The 22406-nt window shown below is 41.2% G+C and overlaps 1 protein-coding gene across 1 annotated transcript in view; it reads right to left on the reverse strand.

The window, feature by feature from the left end:
* The window catches only part of TANGO6 (transport and golgi organization 6 homolog), a 48051-nt gene that overhangs the window by 20208 nt on the left and 5437 nt on the right, over positions 1-22406 (reverse strand). Inside the window, exons 3-7 of the mRNA XM_056557247.1 lie at positions 14570-14686; positions 14304-14454; positions 9628-9764; positions 7524-7689; positions 5132-5205 (exon numbers count right to left, since the gene is read on the reverse strand). Coding sequence (XP_056413222.1) covers positions 5132-5205; positions 7524-7689; positions 9628-9764; positions 14304-14454; positions 14570-14686 — 645 coding nt within the window. The remainder of the gene's footprint in view (positions 1-5131; positions 5206-7523; positions 7690-9627; positions 9765-14303; positions 14455-14569; positions 14687-22406) is intronic.

A 22406-nucleotide genomic window follows, 5' to 3' on the forward strand; every position in this document is an offset into this window, starting at 1 on the left:
GACCTGTCCCACCGGGCAAGGATCGCCAGCTGAAGAGGACGTAAAGAAACTGGGCAAAGGGTACGGCCTCCATGGATGCCACCATCCGACCCAGGACTTCCATGCAAGTACGGATGGAGACCGGGGATGGTATCCGGGGGGAGTGGACTCCCGACAAGAGGGCCAGACGTTTGTCCGGCGGGAGGCGAACCCGAGCAGAGGCAGAGTCGAAATTGAAGCTCCAAGAAGACCACTGAGCGGAGATATTCCATTCGGAAATGGCGGATTAGAAGGTGTTGATTGAGACGCTTGAGACCCAAGATGGGCCGCACAGAACCGCCCTACTTGGGAACCCTGAAAGCGCTCCCTGGAAGGGACTGGGACAATGATTCCCTGGATGAGAAGGGACTGAAGCGCCCTCCGAAATTCCCCCACTAGCGAAGGAGACCGGGGGGCTTCGGGAGAGAAGCAATTTCGATCCTGTATTCGTTGGACACCCTGACCCAGGAGACTTGAATGTGCGCCGTCCAGACGTCTTTTAAAAAGACGACCTCCCACCCGAAAAAAAATTTGTGGGTGGGGGTGTCCCTTCATGCGCAAGTGGATTTGCGGTTGCCAAACTTGGCTGCAAAACGTCCGGAACAATTTTCCGATTTGCAAGAGGGGCGCGCCCGGAAGAAGGGAACCTTTTTGTCCCGCGAGGGCGCCTGCCCTGACCCATTATTGGGACTAGCAGTCCAAAAGGACCGAAAGGCAAAGGACTTCCTACGGGAAGTAGTGCAAGCTCTATTCTAAGGTAATAAGGAACTCTTTCCGCCCGTCGCCTCAGAGATGATCTCATCAAGTCACTTGCCAAAAAGTCGGGAGCCGGCAAATGGAAGCTCATTAAGAGGCTTCTGAGAAGCGGCATCCACGTCCCATGCCTTAAACCACCTGGAGCGACAGAGAGCCACTTGGATACCAGTGGCAAGGGCAACACAGCAGACAGACTGCATGGGAGCAGAACATAGAAAGTCTCCAGCCCTGGAGCACCGGAGCGCAAGGTCAGACAGTTCCTCCAAAGGAGATCCAGGAAGAATACTTTGACGGAGTAGGGAGGACCAACTGAAAGTTCCTTCCGACACTCAGGCAGGAGCAAAGGCGGGAAGCAGAGAGAAGTCCGCTGCTTTGAATGCAAACTTGCCAAGGTCTCTACCCTTTTTGTCTGCCGGATCTTGAAGGCAGCCCCATCAGCCAGAGGCAGCGTCGTAGCCCTAGAGAGGCGTGAGACTGGCGGATCCGCCGAAGGAGGAGAAGTCCACTTTGAGATGAGGTCCTTGGCGAAAGGAAACTGCGCCAAAACCTTCTTGCTTCCTGACACCTCTTGTCAAGATGCCTCCAGGCGGATTCCAGCATCCAACATCTTGGGTGCTGGACAGGCACGGTGAAAAGATAATTCAGGAACCACGTCCGAAGATCCTGGGTCCTCTAGATGGAAGGTGTCTCTTATGGTAAAAACCAAAGAGTTCACCATGTCAGCCATATCCGATCGGTCCTCTGAATCAGATGCCGAATCGGAGCTTCATGCGCAAATTCTCCAGGAGAATGGGAGCGAGTTGACGCGGCCCTGGATGAGGGAGAGGCTGACCTGGTACGCGGGTCTGGAGAGCCAGAGCGGCGACCATGAGAGCATCCTCTGGAAAAGAGACTCCTGCAACCTGCGGAGCGACTCCTCAGAGAGGAGCGTCCATGCCTGCCAGAAGACTCAGGGGAATATCCTGAAGAAACACCCCAATAACGCTTCCGAGCGTGGTCAGCATAGGGGGGAGAGGAACGGGTCCCTCTGGAGGGCCGGTGAGGAACCCAGGCTGGAGGGACGGCCGAAACCACAGGGTCTGGATGAGACATCCAGAACAAAAAACGACCAGGGGGTGTGGGGGAGCAGTGGTGCAGGCAGAGCAAGTTGGTTCTGCAGAACCAGACATTTTAGAGTTAAAAACCTTAAAAGCCTTAAAGAGTAAAAAGAAAACAGCCTCACCTAAGTCTGGTCCCTTAACCAGGCAGCTGCTGTAAGAACTCCTGTGAGCTAGCTGGAACTTGGACCAAGGAGCAGGGGAGGGGGGCTGGGCTAGAATAAGGGCACACTGATTGGCTGAGAAAACTTCTCTCACTGTGCACGCAAAGCGCTTGTAGGAGAGATTTTTTCGTGCCGGAGAACAATACAAGGCGGTGGGCTACTGTGAAGCCCCTGTAATGGCGCCCACTCCCAGCCCGAGCGCACCTGTGAACCACATGTGCGAAGGTAGGGAGCAGTGAACGGACGGAGATAACCCGCCGGCAGTTTCCCGGCTGACGGCGGCCAGCGCACATACGCGGCCGCCGAGACAAAGTGAAAGTAAAAGCGCTGCTGCCGCTGAAGCCGGCAGCCGCGCACATAGTAATCCCTGGCCCGAGTGCTGGGAAAAAACACCACACAGAAGCACCACTGTGCATTCCCTACATGAATAAAGAGAGCCCCTTCCCATATAAATGGGGGGGCTCCATATAGAGAATAAGGAGGGAACAATACTCTCCAGGGAGACCCCAGAAAAAATAGTATAAGAGTGGTCACAAGTCAGGGGTCTCCAGAGGTTGCAAGGGCTCATCCAGGACCTGTAGAGAGATGGAGATATACTCACCTTGTCTGAAGAACTTACCTCATGGAGTCTTCAGTCAAGGAGTCTTCAGTCAGCATTTTCACCTGCGGCAAGCCAAGCTCATAGTGAGGCGAACAGGGAGGTAGGGGGACCCAGACCCATGAGGTACAACCCCAAGCGCTGACCGTTGGCGAGAGGGAGTTAACAGTACATCCAAGATGCCTGCCCCCTCTCGCAAAGGGAAAACAGTGAACATTGCGTTCCTGAGTCCCCACCCTAAAACAGAAAGAAAAAGGAATAAAAGAACTAACACATTCCCTAACTAGGAAAATAAAAAATATGAGACCTGGTCTGGAGAGAACTCCAGACCGTGTCTACCTCCTTAGACACTAAGCAAAAACTGAATTGCTCAGTGGCCTGGAGGCGGGTATATCCTGCTGGGAGGAGCCGACTTTTTGGTTACCATAGTGTCAAAACCTCCTAGAGACAGCAGCATATACCCAAGGTTCTGTGTCCCCCAATGGAGTCGATAGAGAAATATAGTTTATAGTAGGAATAAAAAAGTAACTAAGTCCTCTACTTCAATTAACACTGTTTCAAATCTTTAATACATTAGAAGTGCAGGCTCTCCTCCTCTGTGTGTGCAGTGCATGGGTGTAAATTTAGGCCCACCAGCTCTGGGAGAACAGCAAATTACAGATAAACCATGCAGAGCAGAAATCTGCTGAAAAATATAATATATAAGAAACAGAACTGCTTCTCATGTACACAAACAGGGCAGCTTATCCTGAAAAGTCAGCTGAAACGACAGTTACACTTTAAGGGTACGTTCACACGTACAGGATCCTGCGCAGATGTGATACGCAGGATTTGTAACTGCAGATTAGAAGCGGTGTTCGGTCATTTAGTTTACATTGAAATCTGCAGCAGATAATCCTGTGCATCAAATCCTGCGCATCAAATCTGCGTACGTGTGAACGTACCCTAAGGGTACGTTCACACGAGCTGATTTTTGCAGCGTATTTCGCTGCGGATCCGCTGCTGAAGGACCCTCTGTATTCTGCCTTCACATGTGCCTGCTCGTAGCGGCAATATGCATGCGCGGTGTACTCGCACACATCGCGGCCACTCCCCCTGCTCAATGAGCTAGGCCGAGAGCTGCCGCGATGTGCGAGTATACTGCACATGCGCACGGCGACTCGCACATCGCACTGTGTCTGCTCATAGCGGCGTATTGCCCCTCCGAGAAGGCACATGTAAAGGCAGAATACAGAGGTCCTTCTGCGGCGGATCTGCAGCATAAAATCCGCTGCAAATCCGCTCGTTTGAACGTACCCTAAGGGTACTTTCACACGTACGCAGATTTGATGATCAGCATTTGATGCACAGCATTTTCTGCTGCAGATTTCAATTTAAACTAAATGACTGAGCACAGCTTCTAATCGTCAGTTACAAATCCTGCGCATCAAATCTGCGCAGGATCCTGTATGTGTGAATGTACCCTAACTGTATTATGCTGCATCACAAAGGACGAATGTAGTTGGCTCTCAACATAAGTATATCATCAAGTAGACACGGTCCTACAATTAGCACACAGACAAGACAACACAGGAGTGGCTTAGGGACAGCTATATGAATGTCCTTGAGTGGCCCAGACAACTCGACATTTCTGGACAGACCTGAAAATGGCTGTCATTCGATGGTCCCCATCCAACCTGACAGAGCATGAGAGGATCTGCAGAAAAGAATGGCAGAAAAACCAAAATCCAGGTATACAAACCTTGTGGCATAATACCAAGAAGACTGGAATCTGTAAGCGGTGGCAAATGTGCTTAATCTATGAACAGTAAAGGGTCTGAATGCTTTACGCAATATTTTTGTTTTTTCTTTTAAAGAAATTAGGAAAGATTTGTAACTTTCTGTTTCACTTTGGTATTAAGTGCAACATGATAGGGGAAAATTATTATAATTTTTTTTTTTTTTTTTTTTGCACAAGACTGCAACATAAAAAAATGTGAAAAAGTGAAAGTGTCTTAAAACTTTCCAAATTCATTTTAAATAAAGGTAAATGTGTGAAATGCAGTACTAAGACAGGTTCTTATTCTTGGAGTTAGTTTAGAAAAAAAGATAGCTTAGGGGTGATCTTATCTTAATGTACAAATATATAAATGGACAGTACAGATATCTTTCTAGAGATCTTTTATATCTAGATCAGTAACCATGACGTTCGCCATCATTACAGATGATCTCTCTGCTACACAATGTCGAGATGGTTGATTTATTGAACAAGGTAAATAGGAGCCTGGATGAAAACAATAAAAATTATGAGAATTATAATTCTGGAGGTGGGACATCCATTCAGGGATTTATTCTGCTTGAGGTACTTGGAATAGGGAAGAATTAATTAATTAGTTAATTTATTTATTTAGTATGGAGCAACTGACATATGGTGGATAGTAGAATTAAAGAATAGACTTAGTTACATATCTGATAAGGTTGAAAAAAGATACTATGTATAGTGATGGCCGGTTACTCACCTTAACAATGTCTTCAATACATTGTGACAATAAGGATTCAGACACCAACGTCTCTCCAGGGACTGGAGACTTCTCTTAAAATACAAATCAAATACAAAAAAAAACTTTTTTTACATATATGACAGTATATTCAAATACTCACTTAAACCAGCTGTCTGCTTTAGACAACCTCTGTCCATATGCCCCATTAGGGCAATTATGACCATCACTTTTAGTATTAAGAGAAAACAGCTAGTAAGAAGCTTCTCGCGTATAGAAGAAAAGCTGTCAAAGAGTAATGTGAGTCCCCTATGGAGCAGAGGACATTTTACATTTAGAGAATACATTACAGCACATAAGCTGACTAAACTGAATATGACATGGATATTGTAAAATGTAGAGGCTATATTCACACATATAGGGGGGAGATTTATCAAAACCTGTGCAGAGGAAAAGTTGCCCAGTTGCCCATAGCAACCAATCAGATTGCTTCTTTCATTTCTCACAGGCCTTTTCAAAAATGAAAGAAGCTATCTGATTGGTTGCTATGGGCAACTGGGTAATTTTTCCTCTGCACAGGTCTTGTTACATCTCCACCTATAGAGAGGAATTTATCAAACAATTTAGACTGCTTTTTTCATCTAAATTTGTCACAGGAAAAGTTGCAGGCTGGTCCCGTGCGACTTTTCCTGCGACATCTCATTTACACTGTTTAATTTTTATGACCACGAAGTGATCTGATTTAGATCACTTTGTGCAGTGGTCACTAAGGAGATTTATCAAGCTCTGTAGTAGATTTTTTTTGCGTAAAAAAAGTTGCATGTACTTGCGCATGTGCGACATTTCTATACATGCTTGGATTTTTGTTTATTCCAAAGCACATTTCTGAAATCTGCTCAGGTAGTAATTTTTTTTTAACTTTGCAGTGGGCGTGTATTTATCAGATGCAATAGTTGCTATTTATGAAGAATAAAAAGTCGCATCTCCATTTAAAAGTCACATATGTATTCCAGGTCCAACCTGGCTTACAGAAAGTGCATACGTCTGCACAAAGGGACATCAACACCCACTATAACAACTGTTCTTGTCCTGCATCATGAAACAAAGCTACTACATTAATGTTAATGATAGAAAACTTTATAATCTAACTAATAACTATTAATTTTAAGGTTGAAAATATACACTGCACACCTTGTTAATTTTAGGACACGTACATGCTGGCGTAGCCACTAAATTTTACAATTAATGTTGTGTTAAATAGAATAAGGCACAAAATAATTGTGTAAGAATATTTACAGACTACGTAAATAACCCATATGTGGCACTAAATTTTTTTCCTTAATAAAAAGAAACATTCATAGTAATACAGCTTCATGCACATTTTGGGGTGGGTAATGTACTGAGCCGTTTTTTTTTTTTTGTGTGTGTGTGGCTTCTCTATTGTTTATGTGCCTGTTGGTGCTGTCTTCCTTCTTGACGCAAACTCCGGCCTCAGTGCAGTGACGCAAGACCCTGCCCACCAACGTCACAAAATGTGGGCTCAAAATTAAACAAAAAAGCCTCCAGAGTAGGGATATTCATGGTGCGGCATAGTAGGTTTTTAATTTCTGAGGAGGGTGGATGGGTTGTTGCAGGATAGTTGGAGTGGAGCTATTTAGTGCCAGGCAGGCCAGTCAGGATGTCACCCAATGCAGTATGCCCCCCCCCCCCCCCACCGTCACTCTCTATCAACGCTACTGCTAACAAAGGGTAGAGAAAGAACTTTGGATATTAACATAAGGGAAAACTTTTCTGCTTTAAAAAATGCTTTTATAAACGGGTTTCCCGGGTTTTGTTTACGTGTGATTTATTTATCAAGGTCGTGCGACTATTTGATAAATAGGTTGCGTGTAAGCAAAAGTAAGTAAAAAAAAAATTGGCATACAAAAGCCATACGTTTGAAAAGAATGATAAATCTCCTAATTTATGATGTGCGACTTTTCACCGAAAAGTCGCAAAAAAGTCTCACGGACCAGATATAGCAGAAATCACAGGACAATTCAACCCTGCCCTATATCACTCCATGCGACAATTGTATTAAGGTCTGTGCGACTTTTTATATACTTGTCGCATGGCCTGCCTCTGCTCTGCGACATTTCACCAGAGCAGTTCAGCAGGCATTCATCAAAGTCTGTGCACCAATTGATAAATTTGGCGCATTGAACGCCACTTTCCCCGCAACTTTTTTTGATCTAAAGTGAACAAAAGCCAAGTTCACTTTTGATAAATGCCTCTCAATGTGTAATGCTGAAATCAATAAACCGCTATGGGACCTCTAGCATGGGAGTTCCGGAAATTTGTCTGATCACATAAGTCTCGGACTACGATTACTCGCAAAGTTTAAATGTATCCTGTGTAAATGAATAGTTCTTACCTGCTTCAGTCATGGTACAATGCATTAGGGGTTTTAGCATGGGTAGAACTAAATATTTCTCTGCCTGCTGAGGCTGATCCCGTGCCATCTTAAGGAAAGTTTCAGTGGCAACTCTTTGAAACTGTCGAGCTGTCAAGGAGTTCTGGATGTGGAGCAAGTCTAGGATCTAAAGAAAACAGAAGACAGGTTACTGCACTGTGTACCTTCCTGTTGGGAAGGCTTTACCCTTAATTAGCATATTATAGTGTATGATACTTTTACTTAAAGGGGTACTCCCCTGGAAAACATTTTTTTTAATCAACTGGTGCCAGAAAGTTAAATAGATTTGTAAATTACTTCTATTTAAAAATCTTAATCCTTCCAGTACTTATCAGCTGCTATATGCTCCACAGGAAGTTCTTTTCTTTTTGAATTTCCTTTCTGTCTGACCACAGTGCTGACACCTCTGTCCATTTTAGGAACTGTCCAGAGTAGGAGAGGTTTGCTATGGGGAGTTGCTCCTATTCTGGACAGTTCATAAAAATCAAAAAGAAAAGAAATTCCTCTGGAGCATACAGCAGCTGATAAGTACTAGAAGGATTAAGATTTTTAAATATAAGTAATTTACAAAACTGTTTAACTTTCTGGCACCAGTTGATAAAAAAAAATGTTTTCCAGTGGAGTACCCCTTTAAGTAATAAGCTACGCCAGTGCCTATAAGTTTATGTAAGGGTACATTCACATCACAATTTTGCCATACTGTTTTGAATCAGAAAATTAATTACATACGGGAACGCATAGAAAGGCATACGGGAGCGCAAAGTTTTACCTCCCCCCTGCCGTATGCGCTCCCGTATGGGGGAAAACGTAATGTGAACCAGCCCTAAGTTTTTGTACTTTACAGTTTTGTGAGAAAAAAATGCAGAAAAACTGATGTCTACCACAGTTTTGTTTCCTGTTCTGTCTTTTTTTTGTCTGCAAAGGGTTTTGTGTCAAAAATATATAGGGGGAGATTTATCAAAACTTGTGCAAAGGAAAAGTTGACCAGATGCCCTCATAAACCAATCAGATCGCTTCTTTAATTTCTCACAAACCTTTTTAAAAATGAAAGACGCAATCTGATTGGTTGCTATGGGAAACTGGTCAACTTTTCCTCTGCACAGGTTTTGATAAATCTCCCCCATACAGTTTTGATAACATTATATTCAATGCAAACTGCATTGAGCACACAATTGCATACAGTTTTGTCAGTTTTTTAGGTATATTTTTTTCCAAAAAAACAAATGATTCAAAACAGTGAACAACATGGCAAAATCATGATGTGAATGTAGCCTGACATAACAGAAACAAATTGCATCAAGTCCTAAAGGAATAGCATGTATCGGCCACTCTACCAAGTTTGTTTTAGGTTGTTTTTCATAACTAATTTTGGGAAGGAAGGCTGGAAAATTAAACAATTTTAAATTTTAAAGGGGTTTTTACACCTTTGCAACCAATTGTTTTATTGCTCAAATGCATATAAAATTAAAGAAAAAAACTCTATCTACATTAACCCTTTCAAGATGTTTGGACATATAGGCACATTATAAAGGTGGTAAGTGAGTATGAAGCAGGCTTAGGGTGATAAATGGTTGTCATGCCAACCAAGGCCTTCTAGAAGCCTCTGTGGCTGCCAAATGAAAGGGGTGCCCTGAAGGAAAAAAATGTTTTGAAATTCAGTAGTCCAAGAAAGTTATAATATTAATTTGTAAATTACATATATTTAAAAATCTTAAGCCTCCCTGTGCTTAGCAGCTGCTATATACTCCAGAGGAAGTTATGTAGTACTTTCCAGTCTGACCACAATGCTCCCTGCTGCCATCTCTGTCCGTGTCAGGATGTACAGAGCTGGAGAGGTTTCCTATGGGGATTTGCTCACGCTCTGGATAGTGTGGTCAGACTGGAAAGAACTACACAAATTTCTCTGGAGCATATAGCAGTAAATTAACAAATCTGTATACCTTTATGGCACCAGTTGATTTAAAAACATTGTTTTTTTTAGCACCCCTCTAAGTCCAAGAAAACAAAAATGCATGGCATCTCTGATTGACCTTTTTATTTGATGTCTAGTCCTGTAAATTCTTACCTGAGGACAAACTATGCGGTAATACTCCTCAACACTAACCGACTGCTGAGGACATGAAGCCAAGACCTTTGCTATAGCATCACACTTCTTCCAGTTGCTGGCAGCAGCTTCAGCTTCACGACCCCCTGCTACACCAGCTGTAAAATAAAACAATCAGACTTTCTGTTTTGGGTTGAAGAAGAAAAAAACGGGATGAAATTATTTTATTCTTATATAAATCTTGTATTTAAAGAGTACCTGTCACCTGTAACTAAACTTTTAATATATTGTTCCTTATGTAATTATAAGACACTTTGCTATTTACTTGCTGTTAAAACAGGAAGTGCATGTGGGGCATGGCAAGTCACAGCTCTTCCAAGCTTCAGTGACGTCGCCCCTGCTGGGGAACGCCCACTTTCTCCTGCTGGGAGCTCACACAATGTGAGCAAGGAGAAAGGTATGATACAGAGCCTTTTAAAGCTCAGAATTTTTTTTTCAGGGCAGGAAGGGCGTAAGGAGTAGTTAGTGAATATTAGTTTAGAAAATATGGTTTGATGACAGGTACTCTTTAAGACCAGACGTAAAAACTAAAACAGACTACATTACTACTGTAAACTCTGAAAACCTCTGTTCATTAAAGGGAATTCCTCATCAAAAAAAAATGGCCAGTTGATGAAGAATACATAAAGATTTTGAAATCTAGGGTAGTCATACACATGCAACAGATGTCGACCATATGTTCATTCAGCCAATAGCTATTATTTACAATCTCCCTATACACGCTTGGCAGAACATTATGTTTACTGAATGGAGAGAAAAGGGTTATATCGCTGTTGGTCTCCTTTGGCACTCGCTTATCTCTCGGAGAACAAAAGGATCAAACTGTTGAAATCCAACATGCCTGATCCTTCTCTTCACTTTCATAATCTGTTGGGAAAGAGTCAGAAGGCTCCTATACACATTAGATAGTCTGCCAGTCCTTCTGAAATCACTGGTTCGCAAAACTTTTTTTTTTTTTTTTCCTAACCACTGCATGTTGAACCCCAATAAACTAATAGCTCCTGTTGTGTATAAGTCACTTCTTAGCGTTCATCATTATCATAGAGGAAAAAAGCAGAAAAAGGACCTCATGTAATTTCATGGGCATATGATGTCCTGCATATCACCCCTTTGCAAGGGGTACGTGTTTGATCCGGGGTTGCTAGCCATCAAAAGTTGGACTGGTATCCCAATGCTAGGAAACAGCAATAGTAAAGACTCTGAAATGGCACTACCCCAAGCATCTGATGAGGACCCAGTTAGAATTTAATGTATCAATCTGAGAATTTACTGACAAAACTAGAAAACCATAAAGTATTATACTTGTTTTATACTTGTGTCAGTAAATTTTCAAATTGATAAATTAAATATAATTTATAAATATTCATTATGTATAAAACATAAGATGGCAGACTGACAGCGCATTTTGGGAGGTAGTACTTCCTTTCTCAATAGGTACATTGTTGGTTACATTTAAAGCAAAGTCATGTCACTTAAAAGAACCAATGGGAGTACAGCGAATTCAAATACAGAGTAGTGTGTATCATAGCTAACAAAAGTGAGAGTGGCTGAAATACAAAGAACTGAACTAACATGGTTATATGAATTATGAATCTTATTATCACATTCAGCATCACAATGAAAGGTAACTCCTCTAGAATAAATAATAATATAGGACTAATATAACATTTTGCACTTTAATCTAAGAAACTTATCTGGGCACAAACAGGACACAAACCCAATCCCAATGGGATTCAAAAAACATGTGCACATCATAAAACTTCAGATACAAGGAAAAATAATCCTTAAACACAATGCAAGGAGGTTTAGCTTAAAATTAAACACAGCAGGAAGTGTAACACCCATTTCGCTACTGATATAGTGTTACTTGACTATGACCGACAGCAAGTAATACTTTATCAGTAACATGATGAATGATGCAGCGTCTGCATAAAAAAAGTGAAAATAAACTTTCACTTACCTTCCTACGTTCCCCCGGAGCTCCGCTACAGCTGATTGGTCGGTCTGTCTACTTCCTACTTCCCTTAGCTTGGAACGTCACACAGCGCTTCAGCCCATCACCAGCCGAGGCCGGCTGGTGATAGGCTGAAGCGCCATGTGACGTTCCAGGCTAAGGGAAGTAGGAAGTAGACAGCCCGGCCGACCGATCAGCTGTAACTGAGCTCCAGGGGAACGTAAGAAGGTAAGTGAAAGTTTATTTTAACTTTTTTTGCAGCCCGGGCAGGATAAGAATAAGAATAATAAGAATAGTCCGTATCAAACTATTCCTTTAATTTCAACATTTAAGCTGAGTTCCTGGACTTGTCTTGTATTTAAGGATTCTTTTTATTTGTATCTGAGGTTTTATGATGTGAACCTCTATATTAAATCCATACACAGTGACAAAGAATATATAGTCCCCAAGAACTCTCTGGTTGGGAGGTCTGAAAAGGAAAAAAAAGAAGAGAAGAGATAGAAACGGTATAGAGAGAGAGAATGTCATAGTGGAGTCAGAGTAATGAAGAGTAAAAAGAAAAAGATAGACAACTGTTTTCCATATTAAATCCCATCGCCAAGACTGTATTCGTGCTGCACCAGTTCTCTGGAAAACAATATCCTGAACCTTCAGCCTTACACCCAACATCCACAGATGAAGACATGCCTTTAAGTAGGCATATACCATCCCCTCCTTTGTCTCCCCTACAATCATTCAGCAGTATCTCCCTATGCTCTATGTATTTTAAACATTCAGAGACTGCCTGGTGACTGGTTCATCAATCTTTATGTAACTTATGTTAATTATAAAACATGGCTGAACTACTGAATATACAACACACTTGATACCTTTTGTCTCAACCCCATTCCTTATAGACTGTAAGCAGTCATGATCAGTATGTAATGTCTACTAATTGTCTGTGTTTGTATGCTCAAAATTGTAAAGTGCTGCGTAATTTGTTGCCACTATATAAATAAATAATTATTATAAATGTTATTGTTATAATAAATAAATATCATTATTAAAACTGGCAGCAGATAACACCAGTAACAAAAGGTGAGGTGATGCTTCAGCATTCTCTGTATGGCCTTTACCACCTTACAGTAAGGTTGTGTTTACAACAGATATATGTCTTTACTCTGTGTATAAATCATCCCGAGTACTTTGCTATCACCGGAAAGAATTCAATCATTCTATGATAGGTGGTCCAGTCTAAGGATTCATGCACACAGCAGAGCCATACTATGGAGCCACAGGCAATTTGTGTCTGTCTGTATTGTTTTATCAGAAGATTTATACAGAATTCAACACGAACAGTATGATCCCATATAAGTGTATATGTACCATATTACTGCTTAAATGGTCTCCAACCTTTCAGGAAATTGTGCTTAAAACAAGAATACAAATAAAGACTTTTTAATATATCTCATAAGAGAAAACGGTCTCCCTCAAGCCAGTTATTGGCTGAGCAGCAATGTCTTGTGCCAACCCCAGCCCCAAGAAGTGCCATGCAGGGGAGACCGGGCATTGTGATAACAGAGGGGTAGCTAGAAAGGCAAATACAGGGTATTTCTTCTTCTTTTGTAAGGCAGTCTGGGCATATTTTGCCTGGATAACCCCTTTAAAACTTTAGTGTTATATTTCACCCCAGTGCTTGATTCCCGGCTTATATAGCTCAGTACTGCTCTATGTTGTTCTACTGCTGCAGTTTTTTTTTTAGCTAGTAATATATATATATAGGGGAGCATAAACCCCTCTTTTGCGTGTGTATGGGAGACATAGTATGTAGTCTTCACCACCAGCTCAGGGATAACTGAAAATTACTGATGAAGCCTGTGGAGTAGTAAAACTGGTGAAAAATGGAAAATACAATTATACAATGGCCAGAAATAATGCTACCCCTCATGGACACACACACAACCATGTAATAAAACATGCAGCTTTTATGGAGCCATCCCATGACCATTTATATCTATATATTATATCTAAGATATTGCAAACCTCCACTGCATTTCATGTAGATGAGGTGTCCTAAATCACCATTCACATGTTGCAGAAGTTCCCTGCATGGACAATTGATCATGTGGCTTATTTTTTAAATCTGCAGCATGCTCATTCGGTTTTGTAAATGGCACAGATATTTAATGTGGCTTTAACTCCTTGAATGCATAAGGATAAAATCCATAGTGAAAGCACAGCACAAGGCACAGCAAATTCCACATTAAAGGCTGGGTTTACAATGCATTTACCCAGTCCATTGGTGGCATAGGTTGGAAACCTGTCAAAAACTGTATGCTGATGTATACCATGGTGTACTGGCAAAGACCTTATTCAGTTTAATGGCCCAAACATAGTCAACTAGTGACTACTTTTTGGCCACTTCCTGTTTGTATGCATTTATTTAGCCGGATTCTAAAGTGCAGGAAATGGCCCAAAAGGTAATCACTAGTTGACTATGTTCAGATTGCTGATGTATAATGCTGACAGATTGGGTAAATACAGTGTAAACCCACCTTACAAAATTCAGACTTGTTTTAAAAAAAAGCTGCAGATGCAGCAAATCCTTGATGTATGTTCCATGGTGGAAATAGCATTTGTCAGGACTTCTACTCCTATACCCTATAAAATATTCTGTGCTTAGACTTTACATTGATGAACAAACCTCCTGCATCTTCCAGGATCCCACGTACTACAGCTTGTACTCCATTAGGTCTCATCAATCTTTCAGACAGCAACTGTCCAGAGAGGCGCCGTAACCAGGCAGGAGCTGGGGCTCTCTGCAGTGGAGATGTAGCACCAGAAGGACGAGGACCCTGAAACATGGGTGACTTATTATAGCCACAAATATTTATAGTTTCTATATTCCTCACATACAAAAGAGATATTAGATCTGTAGTCTTTATTTATTGTGAAATAACAAAGACTTACCTGTCTAGGGCCTCCCTGCAAGATAAGCAGCTCTCTGATAACAAGTGGCTGGTATAACTGATCCAGGAGTTCTCTCAAAGCCTCCTTGCACTGGCCCCTATCAAACTCTGTCAGAGTCTTCAGAAAACAAATAAGAGGCATCTTTAAATAGTGACAATATACAGTATACACAGGGACTTACAAGTAGCTGTGCAGAGATTAGCCTGACTAAAACCTGTAAGCAAAGGCCAAGCTGATCACTAATAAAATCAAATGGAACGTCCAGCAATATACCCCTCCATAGACCAACACAGAACAACCTACATTAAACCAAGCAGCACTTGAAGAGGACATGTGCCATCTGTACAAAAAAAAAAAAAAAAAAAAAAAAAAAAAACCTGTGCCCCCATCAATGTGGAGCTGCTGCTACATGGATTTTTCCTCTAGGCTCCATGAGCAATTGGTGCAGTTAGATCTGGCCCCAATATGCTATAAATAGCCTATACTGTCAACTAGGAGGGCGCCACTGATGTAAAGAGTCTCAGGTCTGCGCCCTGTTGGGAATAGTAGTGACTGCACCATTGACAGTGTACAGACAATTTGTTAGTTGGGTTAGAAATGAGATAAAATAATGAATACTAGTCATAGATCTGAAGAACCCCTACCACATTGTTATTTACAGCTCTCATCCACTATTATGCATTAGTATAAGTGGATGCTGGATTTTTACACTTAGAGAGGAGAAGCAAAGAAACGCGGATCACTCACCACTACTGCAAAAAGCTGCGTTTCTTTATTTCATGCACATCGGCTCAGATGGTATATAGCAAACGGGTGTTACGGCAGGGCAGTATGTGCAGGGAGCACCATCCAGAGCGACGGCGCCTACAAGGCATTTCTTCAGGCCCGGAATTGACGTCACATCACAGGTAGAGCCTTCTTAAATAGTACATGCATACTAATAGCATAAGTGAGTTATAATCAACAAAAACATAGATACATAACCTCACACATGTAATATCCAGGTAAAATAGTTAGACTAAACCCGGAATCTATAGAAAAGCTGAAAATTTGTTGTGCTCGCTTAGGCCAATGGCACCTGTCTCCTCAAGCTGGGCTATCCAGCGAGCTTCTTTTTGTAATATAGTGCGGTGTCTATCACCTCCTCTTTCTAAGGGATCTACTTTTTCCAGACCTGCAAATTTGATAATTTTTGTGTTTCCTCCATGGACTTCATTAATATGTGTAATAAATCTGGTAGCTCCCTGTTTTGTTCTTACAGATCTGACGTGTTCCCTTATTCTTTCAAATAACCTGCGCTTTGTCTTGCCTACATAATAGTAGCCACAAGGGCACAGGAGACAATATGCTACAAAAGTAGTTTTACACGTGATAAGCTGTTTAACTTCTACTGTTTTGGGTCCTAATCTGAACGTTCTCTTACCCAGGTTCATACATGGAGCAATACCTTTCGGTCTTCTCTCTGTTAGCCAATCTGTTTTTTTATTTATTCTTTTTCAAACAATGTTTTTGATAAAATCTCCAACAGTTCTATTCCATTTAAATGTGATTACTGGTTTATTTTCTGTAATTTTTTTTAAGATCTGGGTCCTGTTCCAAAATGAACCAATTTTTTCGGATAGTATTATTCAGTAGGGCATTCATGGGGGAATTATAAACTTTTCTTTTTTAGAGCCTATTTTCTTTTTATGTAATAGACCATATCTAGTTCTTTTTTCTGCTTTTATATATGCCCTTTCAATTATTTCCTCTGGGTACCCCCTTTCTAGCAGACATTTTTTCAAATCAACGGCTTGCTTTACATTTTATTCGTTATTCGAATTGATTCTCTTCAATCTGATGAATTGGTTGTAGGGCACACTGTTTTTAGTACTCTTTGGGTGGGAGCTGGAATAATGTAATAGCACATTCTTTGCTATTTCTTTCCTAAACCCTTTGTTTTCAATCTGACCGTCTTTGATAATTATCTCAATATCCAAAAACTCTAAGGAGATACCTCAAAACTGATATGTGAATGTCATATTGACACTATTGAGATACTTAACAAAATCACTGAACGTTTCTTTTGAACACTCCCAGATCACTATCATGTCATCTACAAATCGTTTAAACAGCTTAACATTCCTGATGTAAGGATTTTTTTTACTGTTAGGACTAGGTCTCTCTCCAGTACAGACAGAAATAAGTTGGCATATGTACAGGAGACCGAAGTCCCCATAGCCACACCCTGTTTCTGTCCGTACCAGATACCCTCATATTGGAAAGCATTATTTTCCAAGATGAATCTCAATGATTTATCTATACATTGGACAAAGTCAGCAGACTTTTCCAAACCATTTAGTACCTCATTGGATTGCCTGTACACCTGCATCATGAGGGATGCGGGTGTACAGACTCTCAACATCTATGGAGGCGAGATGATAACCTTCTTACCAAACGAAATTCTCCAATATCTGGATCAGGTCTCCAGTGTCTTTGAGATATGTGGGCATAGTGTCCAGAATTGGAGACAGCAGCCAATCTAGGTAACTGAGCCAATCCCGGCCACAATGGGACGGCATGGGGGTTGGCTCAGTGACTTATGAACTTTTGGTAGAATGTACCAGTGGGGGCAACGTGGGGACTCAGAAAAAAAGTTTATTTGCTGTAATGGTGGATAGAACCCCTTTCTCTGTATGTCTCCTAAGAAGGGACCTCAGTTTCTCTTATTTTGACAGCTGTCACACCCCCTCCCATAGGCTTGCATTGAGGGGGCAGAGCGTGATGTCACACAGGGGCAGGGCCGTGACGTCACAATGCTCCGTCCCCGTGATCGCCAGTAATCAGACCCGGAGCGAACATGCTCCGTGGACTGATTGTAACGGGGTGCTGCGTGCAAGATCACGGGGGTCCCCAGCGGCAGGACCCCCGCGATCAGGCATCTTATCCCCTATCCTTTGGATAGGGGATAAGATGTCTTAGCGCCGGAGTACCCCTTTAAAGCTTCCCTTTCCTTTTATGGAATATGTGCACGTGTGTCGTTGAGCACTGTTTTGTAAAAAATATCTATAGCATTGCCTGCCACAATTGGGGGATTACATTTTGATTTATTTCCCTTTGTGAATGGTTTCACTTTGATGGTCTCTGACGTAATGTCAGAGCTTGCTTATGTTTCACCACTAGCCAGATCGTCTAGCATTTGTACCATCTCCATCTCTACGGGGGACAGATCTTTAAAGGGGTACTCTGGTGGAATTATTATTATTTTTTTTTTTTATTAACTGGTGCCAGAAAGTTAAACAGATTTGTTAATTACTTCTATTAAAAAATATTAATCCTTCCAGTACTTATTAGCTGCTGAATACTACAGCGGAAATTATTTTCTTTTTGAAACACAGAGCTGTCTGCTGACATCACGAGCACAGTGCTCTCTGCTGACATCTCTGTCCATTTTAGGAATTGTCCAGGGCAGCATATGTTTGCTATGGGGATTTTCTCAAAATCTGGACAGTTCCTAAAATGGACAGAGATGCCAGCAGAGAGCACTGTGCTCGTGATTCAGCAGACAGCTCTGTGTTTCAAACGGAAAAGAATTTCCACTGTAGTATTCAGCAGCTAATAAGTACTGGAAAGATTAAGAATTTTTACAAATCTGTTTAACTTTCTGGCACTAGTTGATTTAAAATTTAAAAAAAGTTTTTCACTGGAGTACCCCTTTAATTACAGAATAGCCCAGTCTCCCCACCACACATGGTGTCACCCTCTTTTGTCTGCTGCTAAATCAATTTTATTTGGACCTGAACATGGTCAATTTCATTGAGATTGACAACAAGGATATCGGTCTTTATTTCTTTTGCTGCTTGGTCTAGGTCACGTTTTTCATTTTCCTCGCCTTTCTCTACGTTTCTTTGTTTTCCCAGGTCCCCGTCTGCCTCCTCTTCTGACCTTTTTCCCAAAGGGACAGAGGTTAATGTTTGGGGGATCTGGGATTGCGCACTAGGTGGCCCTGCTTCCATAGATTCATCTGATGCTGAGTTTTCTGTTTCGGTTGTCATAAAGTCTGTTGGTATAGCTTTTCTTCTCCTTATAAACCTGTTTTTTATTTGGATTTTTTCCTTGACTTTTATTCCAGGTGAAGACAATGTTGTTCTCAAAGTCTTTTTTTTATCACAGAGATATTTATCCTTCTTGGTTTAGTGTAGTTTGCAGTAAAAGCATTTTCTTTTCCAGACTTTTAGTGAATGACACATACGGAGCTTCCGATAATCTGGTTTTTAATTCAGATTGTGCTTTTTTTAATTGCACCGTGATACAAACGTGGTCTCTTTCACATAATACAATCTGTTACAATCTGCTGGAGATGTGCTTCGCACCATGCTGCGAGGAAATCAGCGTCATCTGTGAACTGAGACGGAGACTTATATGGCCTTAGTCCCCTGCGTGTTCATCCACATTCAGTATAAGCCACCAATGATTGTATTGTCCAAAATAGGCATGCTTCTTTGTCTGAAAGAGATGTTACACGTTGCTTTAAGGTCTTGGTGCTAATTAATTCAAGCTCTTCTTTGAGTTTACAACACATGAAAAAAGCTTCCGCCTCTGCCCTGCCCGTCCGTATAGCCATCTCTGTAGTAGCACTGACTTCACTTTGACCTGTACTGCAGTCCATATTGGAAAGTCACAGTACCGCGTGCTCAAGATATGAAGACGATGGGGTTTATTTACTAACATGATCCGGACTCTTTTTTGTCGAGTTTTGCGCCCAAATTGTGTCGAAAGGGAAGTGCGCAATTTGCGACCACAAAAAACAAAAACCTCCATTTTACAAGAAAAAACCGAAAAGGGGGCGTGGCCCCAACAGTTTTGAAAAATCCCAACATATTTACTATGGTTTCCACAGAAAATGTGGTGGATTTGAGCTGAGGAAAACCCCACAGATCAGAGCATGTGTAAAAAAAAAAAAAAAAAGCAGAAGGTAGGGAGGGAAAAGTGCGAAATGTAGGGAAACCTTAGTAAATACCTTGGGAAAATACCAGTCGGAAATTAAAACCCACAAAGAAACCTACACTCTACTCTTTGTAATTAAACCCCAATATTTGAAAATACGCCTGCTAGAAAGGGGGTACCCAGAGGAAATAATTGAAAGGGCATATATAAAAGCAGAAAAAAGAACTAGATATGGTCTATTACATAAAAGAAAATAGGCCCTAAAAAGAAAAGTTCATTTTTTCCTTTTGTAATTCCCCCATGAATGCCCTACTGAATAATACTATCCGAAAAAATTGGTTCATTTTGGAACAGTACCCAGATCTGAAAAAAAATTGCAGAAAATAAACCAGTAATCACATTTAAATGGAATAGAACTGTTGGAGATTTTATCAAAAACATTGTTAGAAAAAGAATAAATAAAAAAACAGATTGGCTAACAGAGAGAAGACCGAAAGGTAATTTTAAGTGTGGGTATTGCTCCATGTGCGATCTGAACCTGGGTAAGAGAAAGTTCAGATTAGGACCCAAAACAGTAGAAGTTAAACAGCTTATCACATGTAAAATTACTTTTGTAGCATAGTGTCTCCTGTGCCCTTGTGGCTACTATTATGTAGGCAAGACAAAGCGCAGGTTATTTGAAAGAATAAGGGAACACGTCAGATCTGTAAGAACAAAACAGGGAGCTACCAGATTTATTACACATATTAATGAAGTCCATGGAGGAAACACAAAAATTATCAAATTTGCAGGTCTGGAAAAAGTAGATCCCTTAGAAAGAGGAGGTGATAGACACCGCACTATATTACAAAAAGAAGCTCGCTGGATAGCGCAGCTTGAGGAGACAGGTGCCATTGGCCTAAATGAGCGCAATTAATTTTCACCTTTTCTATAGGTTCCGGGTTTAGTCTAACTATTTTACCTGGATATTACATGTGTGATGTTATGTATCAATGTTTTGTTGATTTTAACTCACTTATGCTGTTAGTATGCATGTACTATTTAAGGAGGCTCTACGTGTGATGTGATGTTAATTCCGGGCCTGAAGAAATGCCTTGTAGGCGTGAAACGGCGCCGTCGCTCTGGATGGTGCTCCCTGCACATACTGCCCTGCCGTAACACCCGTTTGCTATATACCATCTGAGCCGATGTGCATGAAATAAAGAAACACAGCTTTTTGCAGTAGTGGTGAGTGATCCGCGTTTCTTTGCTTCTCCACTCTAAGTGTACACATGCAGCGTCTGTCAGTTATATAGCGTGAGCACCACCGCATATTAGCTGAACCTTCACCACACTGACACCGGGACCGTGCTGAAAAATACTCACGATTAAAACACAGTGCCAGGTTACCCTTTCTATTGCATGGGATGCTGGATTTTGTATGTGTCAAATGGTCACTAACCTTTTAACCAAAACTTCAAGATTAGGAGAGATTTATCATAATCTGTGCAGAGAAAAAGTGGATCAGTTTCCCATAGCAACCAACCAGACTGCTTCTTTAATTTTTAAAAGGCCTCTTCAAAATAAAAGAAGCAATTGGTTGCTATGGGCAACTGCTCCATCCTCTCTCTGAACAGGTTTCGATAAAGGTGTCAAGTAGCCCTATTTCTCGTATATGGAAAGTTTTCTTCTCTGCAGGCTCCATCTGTAATTTTTCAGGTGTCTTTGAGCTCTTGCCCAACCCCCTCATTGACATGCATTCTTGTCTCGGCTGAGCATGCACATTTTCTGAATAGAGAGTGGGGAGAAGGCTGTTTTCAGATAGCTCTATTAGATGCTTCTTTCCCAGAGAACAGAAAAATCAGCCATTTGGAATGTATTATGCCCAATCCATCACTTCCCTGACATCTGGCATTGGTGAAGAATTTATGGGCAGCAAACCCTGCAGAAATCAGCAGGTTTGACCCTCAGCCTAAAGGGGTAATCTAGAAACAATAAAAACAGTGCTAATTTCTTTGAAAAACAGCAACACACCTGTCTGCAGGTTGTGTGGTATTACAATGTGGTTTGAATTGTTTCAATGGAACTGAGACGCAACATCACACCCAAACTGTAGACAAATGTGGTGCAATTTTTTAAAGAAATCGGCTCTGTTTTCCTAGCACTGGATAACCCTTTTACGGTCAGGTGCATTCACCCTTCTGACTTATGAGTATTTTGAGTTGTTTATGAATAGGAAAGCTTAGAGGGAGGACATTTGTCCTAGGTGGTGAAAATTGTCTCCAGTCAAATGTAGTTATTATCTCAGTGTTAGAGAACATACTGATGATCAGCATAACTTGTGATGTGGGAACTGCAAATGCCATAATGTGTGTGTGTGTGTGGGGGGGGTATTGCTTTCATTGCTCATTAAAAGGGTTGCCCAGAATTAAAAGAACATGTCTGATTTCTTTAAGAAATTGTGCCACTCTTGTCATTAAAGAGAATGGAGCTACCCTGAACTACTACACAACCTGGGAACAAGTGTCGGTGCTGTTTCTGGAATAAAAAAGCCATGTAGTGAGTAAAGTACTGAGTAAAGGGTCTGAATACTTATGTCAGTATGCAATATTTTCGTTTTTCTTTTATAATAAATTTACAAAATGTTCTAAAATTCTGTTTTCACATTCGCATAATGGGCTATTGAGTGCAGATTAGAGATGCAAAATTTGCATAACACTCACTGCCTTAAATTGGTGTTACATAAACAGCATAGTTCGCAAAACTATGCACTTTGCATGACTCCCATTATAGTTTTCCTCTTATAACCTATTTTGTTTGTACTTGCACCACATTTTACAAACTTCTAACTTGGAACAACCAAGATCTTCTGCCACACTCTAAGTTGGATATCCATCTTGGAGGAGTTTTTAAATCCTTTTGATTAATTCAA

The sequence above is a fragment of the Hyla sarda genome, chromosome 2 (assembly GCF_029499605.1).
Source record: "Hyla sarda isolate aHylSar1 chromosome 2, aHylSar1.hap1, whole genome shotgun sequence".
Taxonomy (NCBI): Eukaryota; Metazoa; Chordata; class Amphibia; order Anura; family Hylidae; genus Hyla; species Hyla sarda.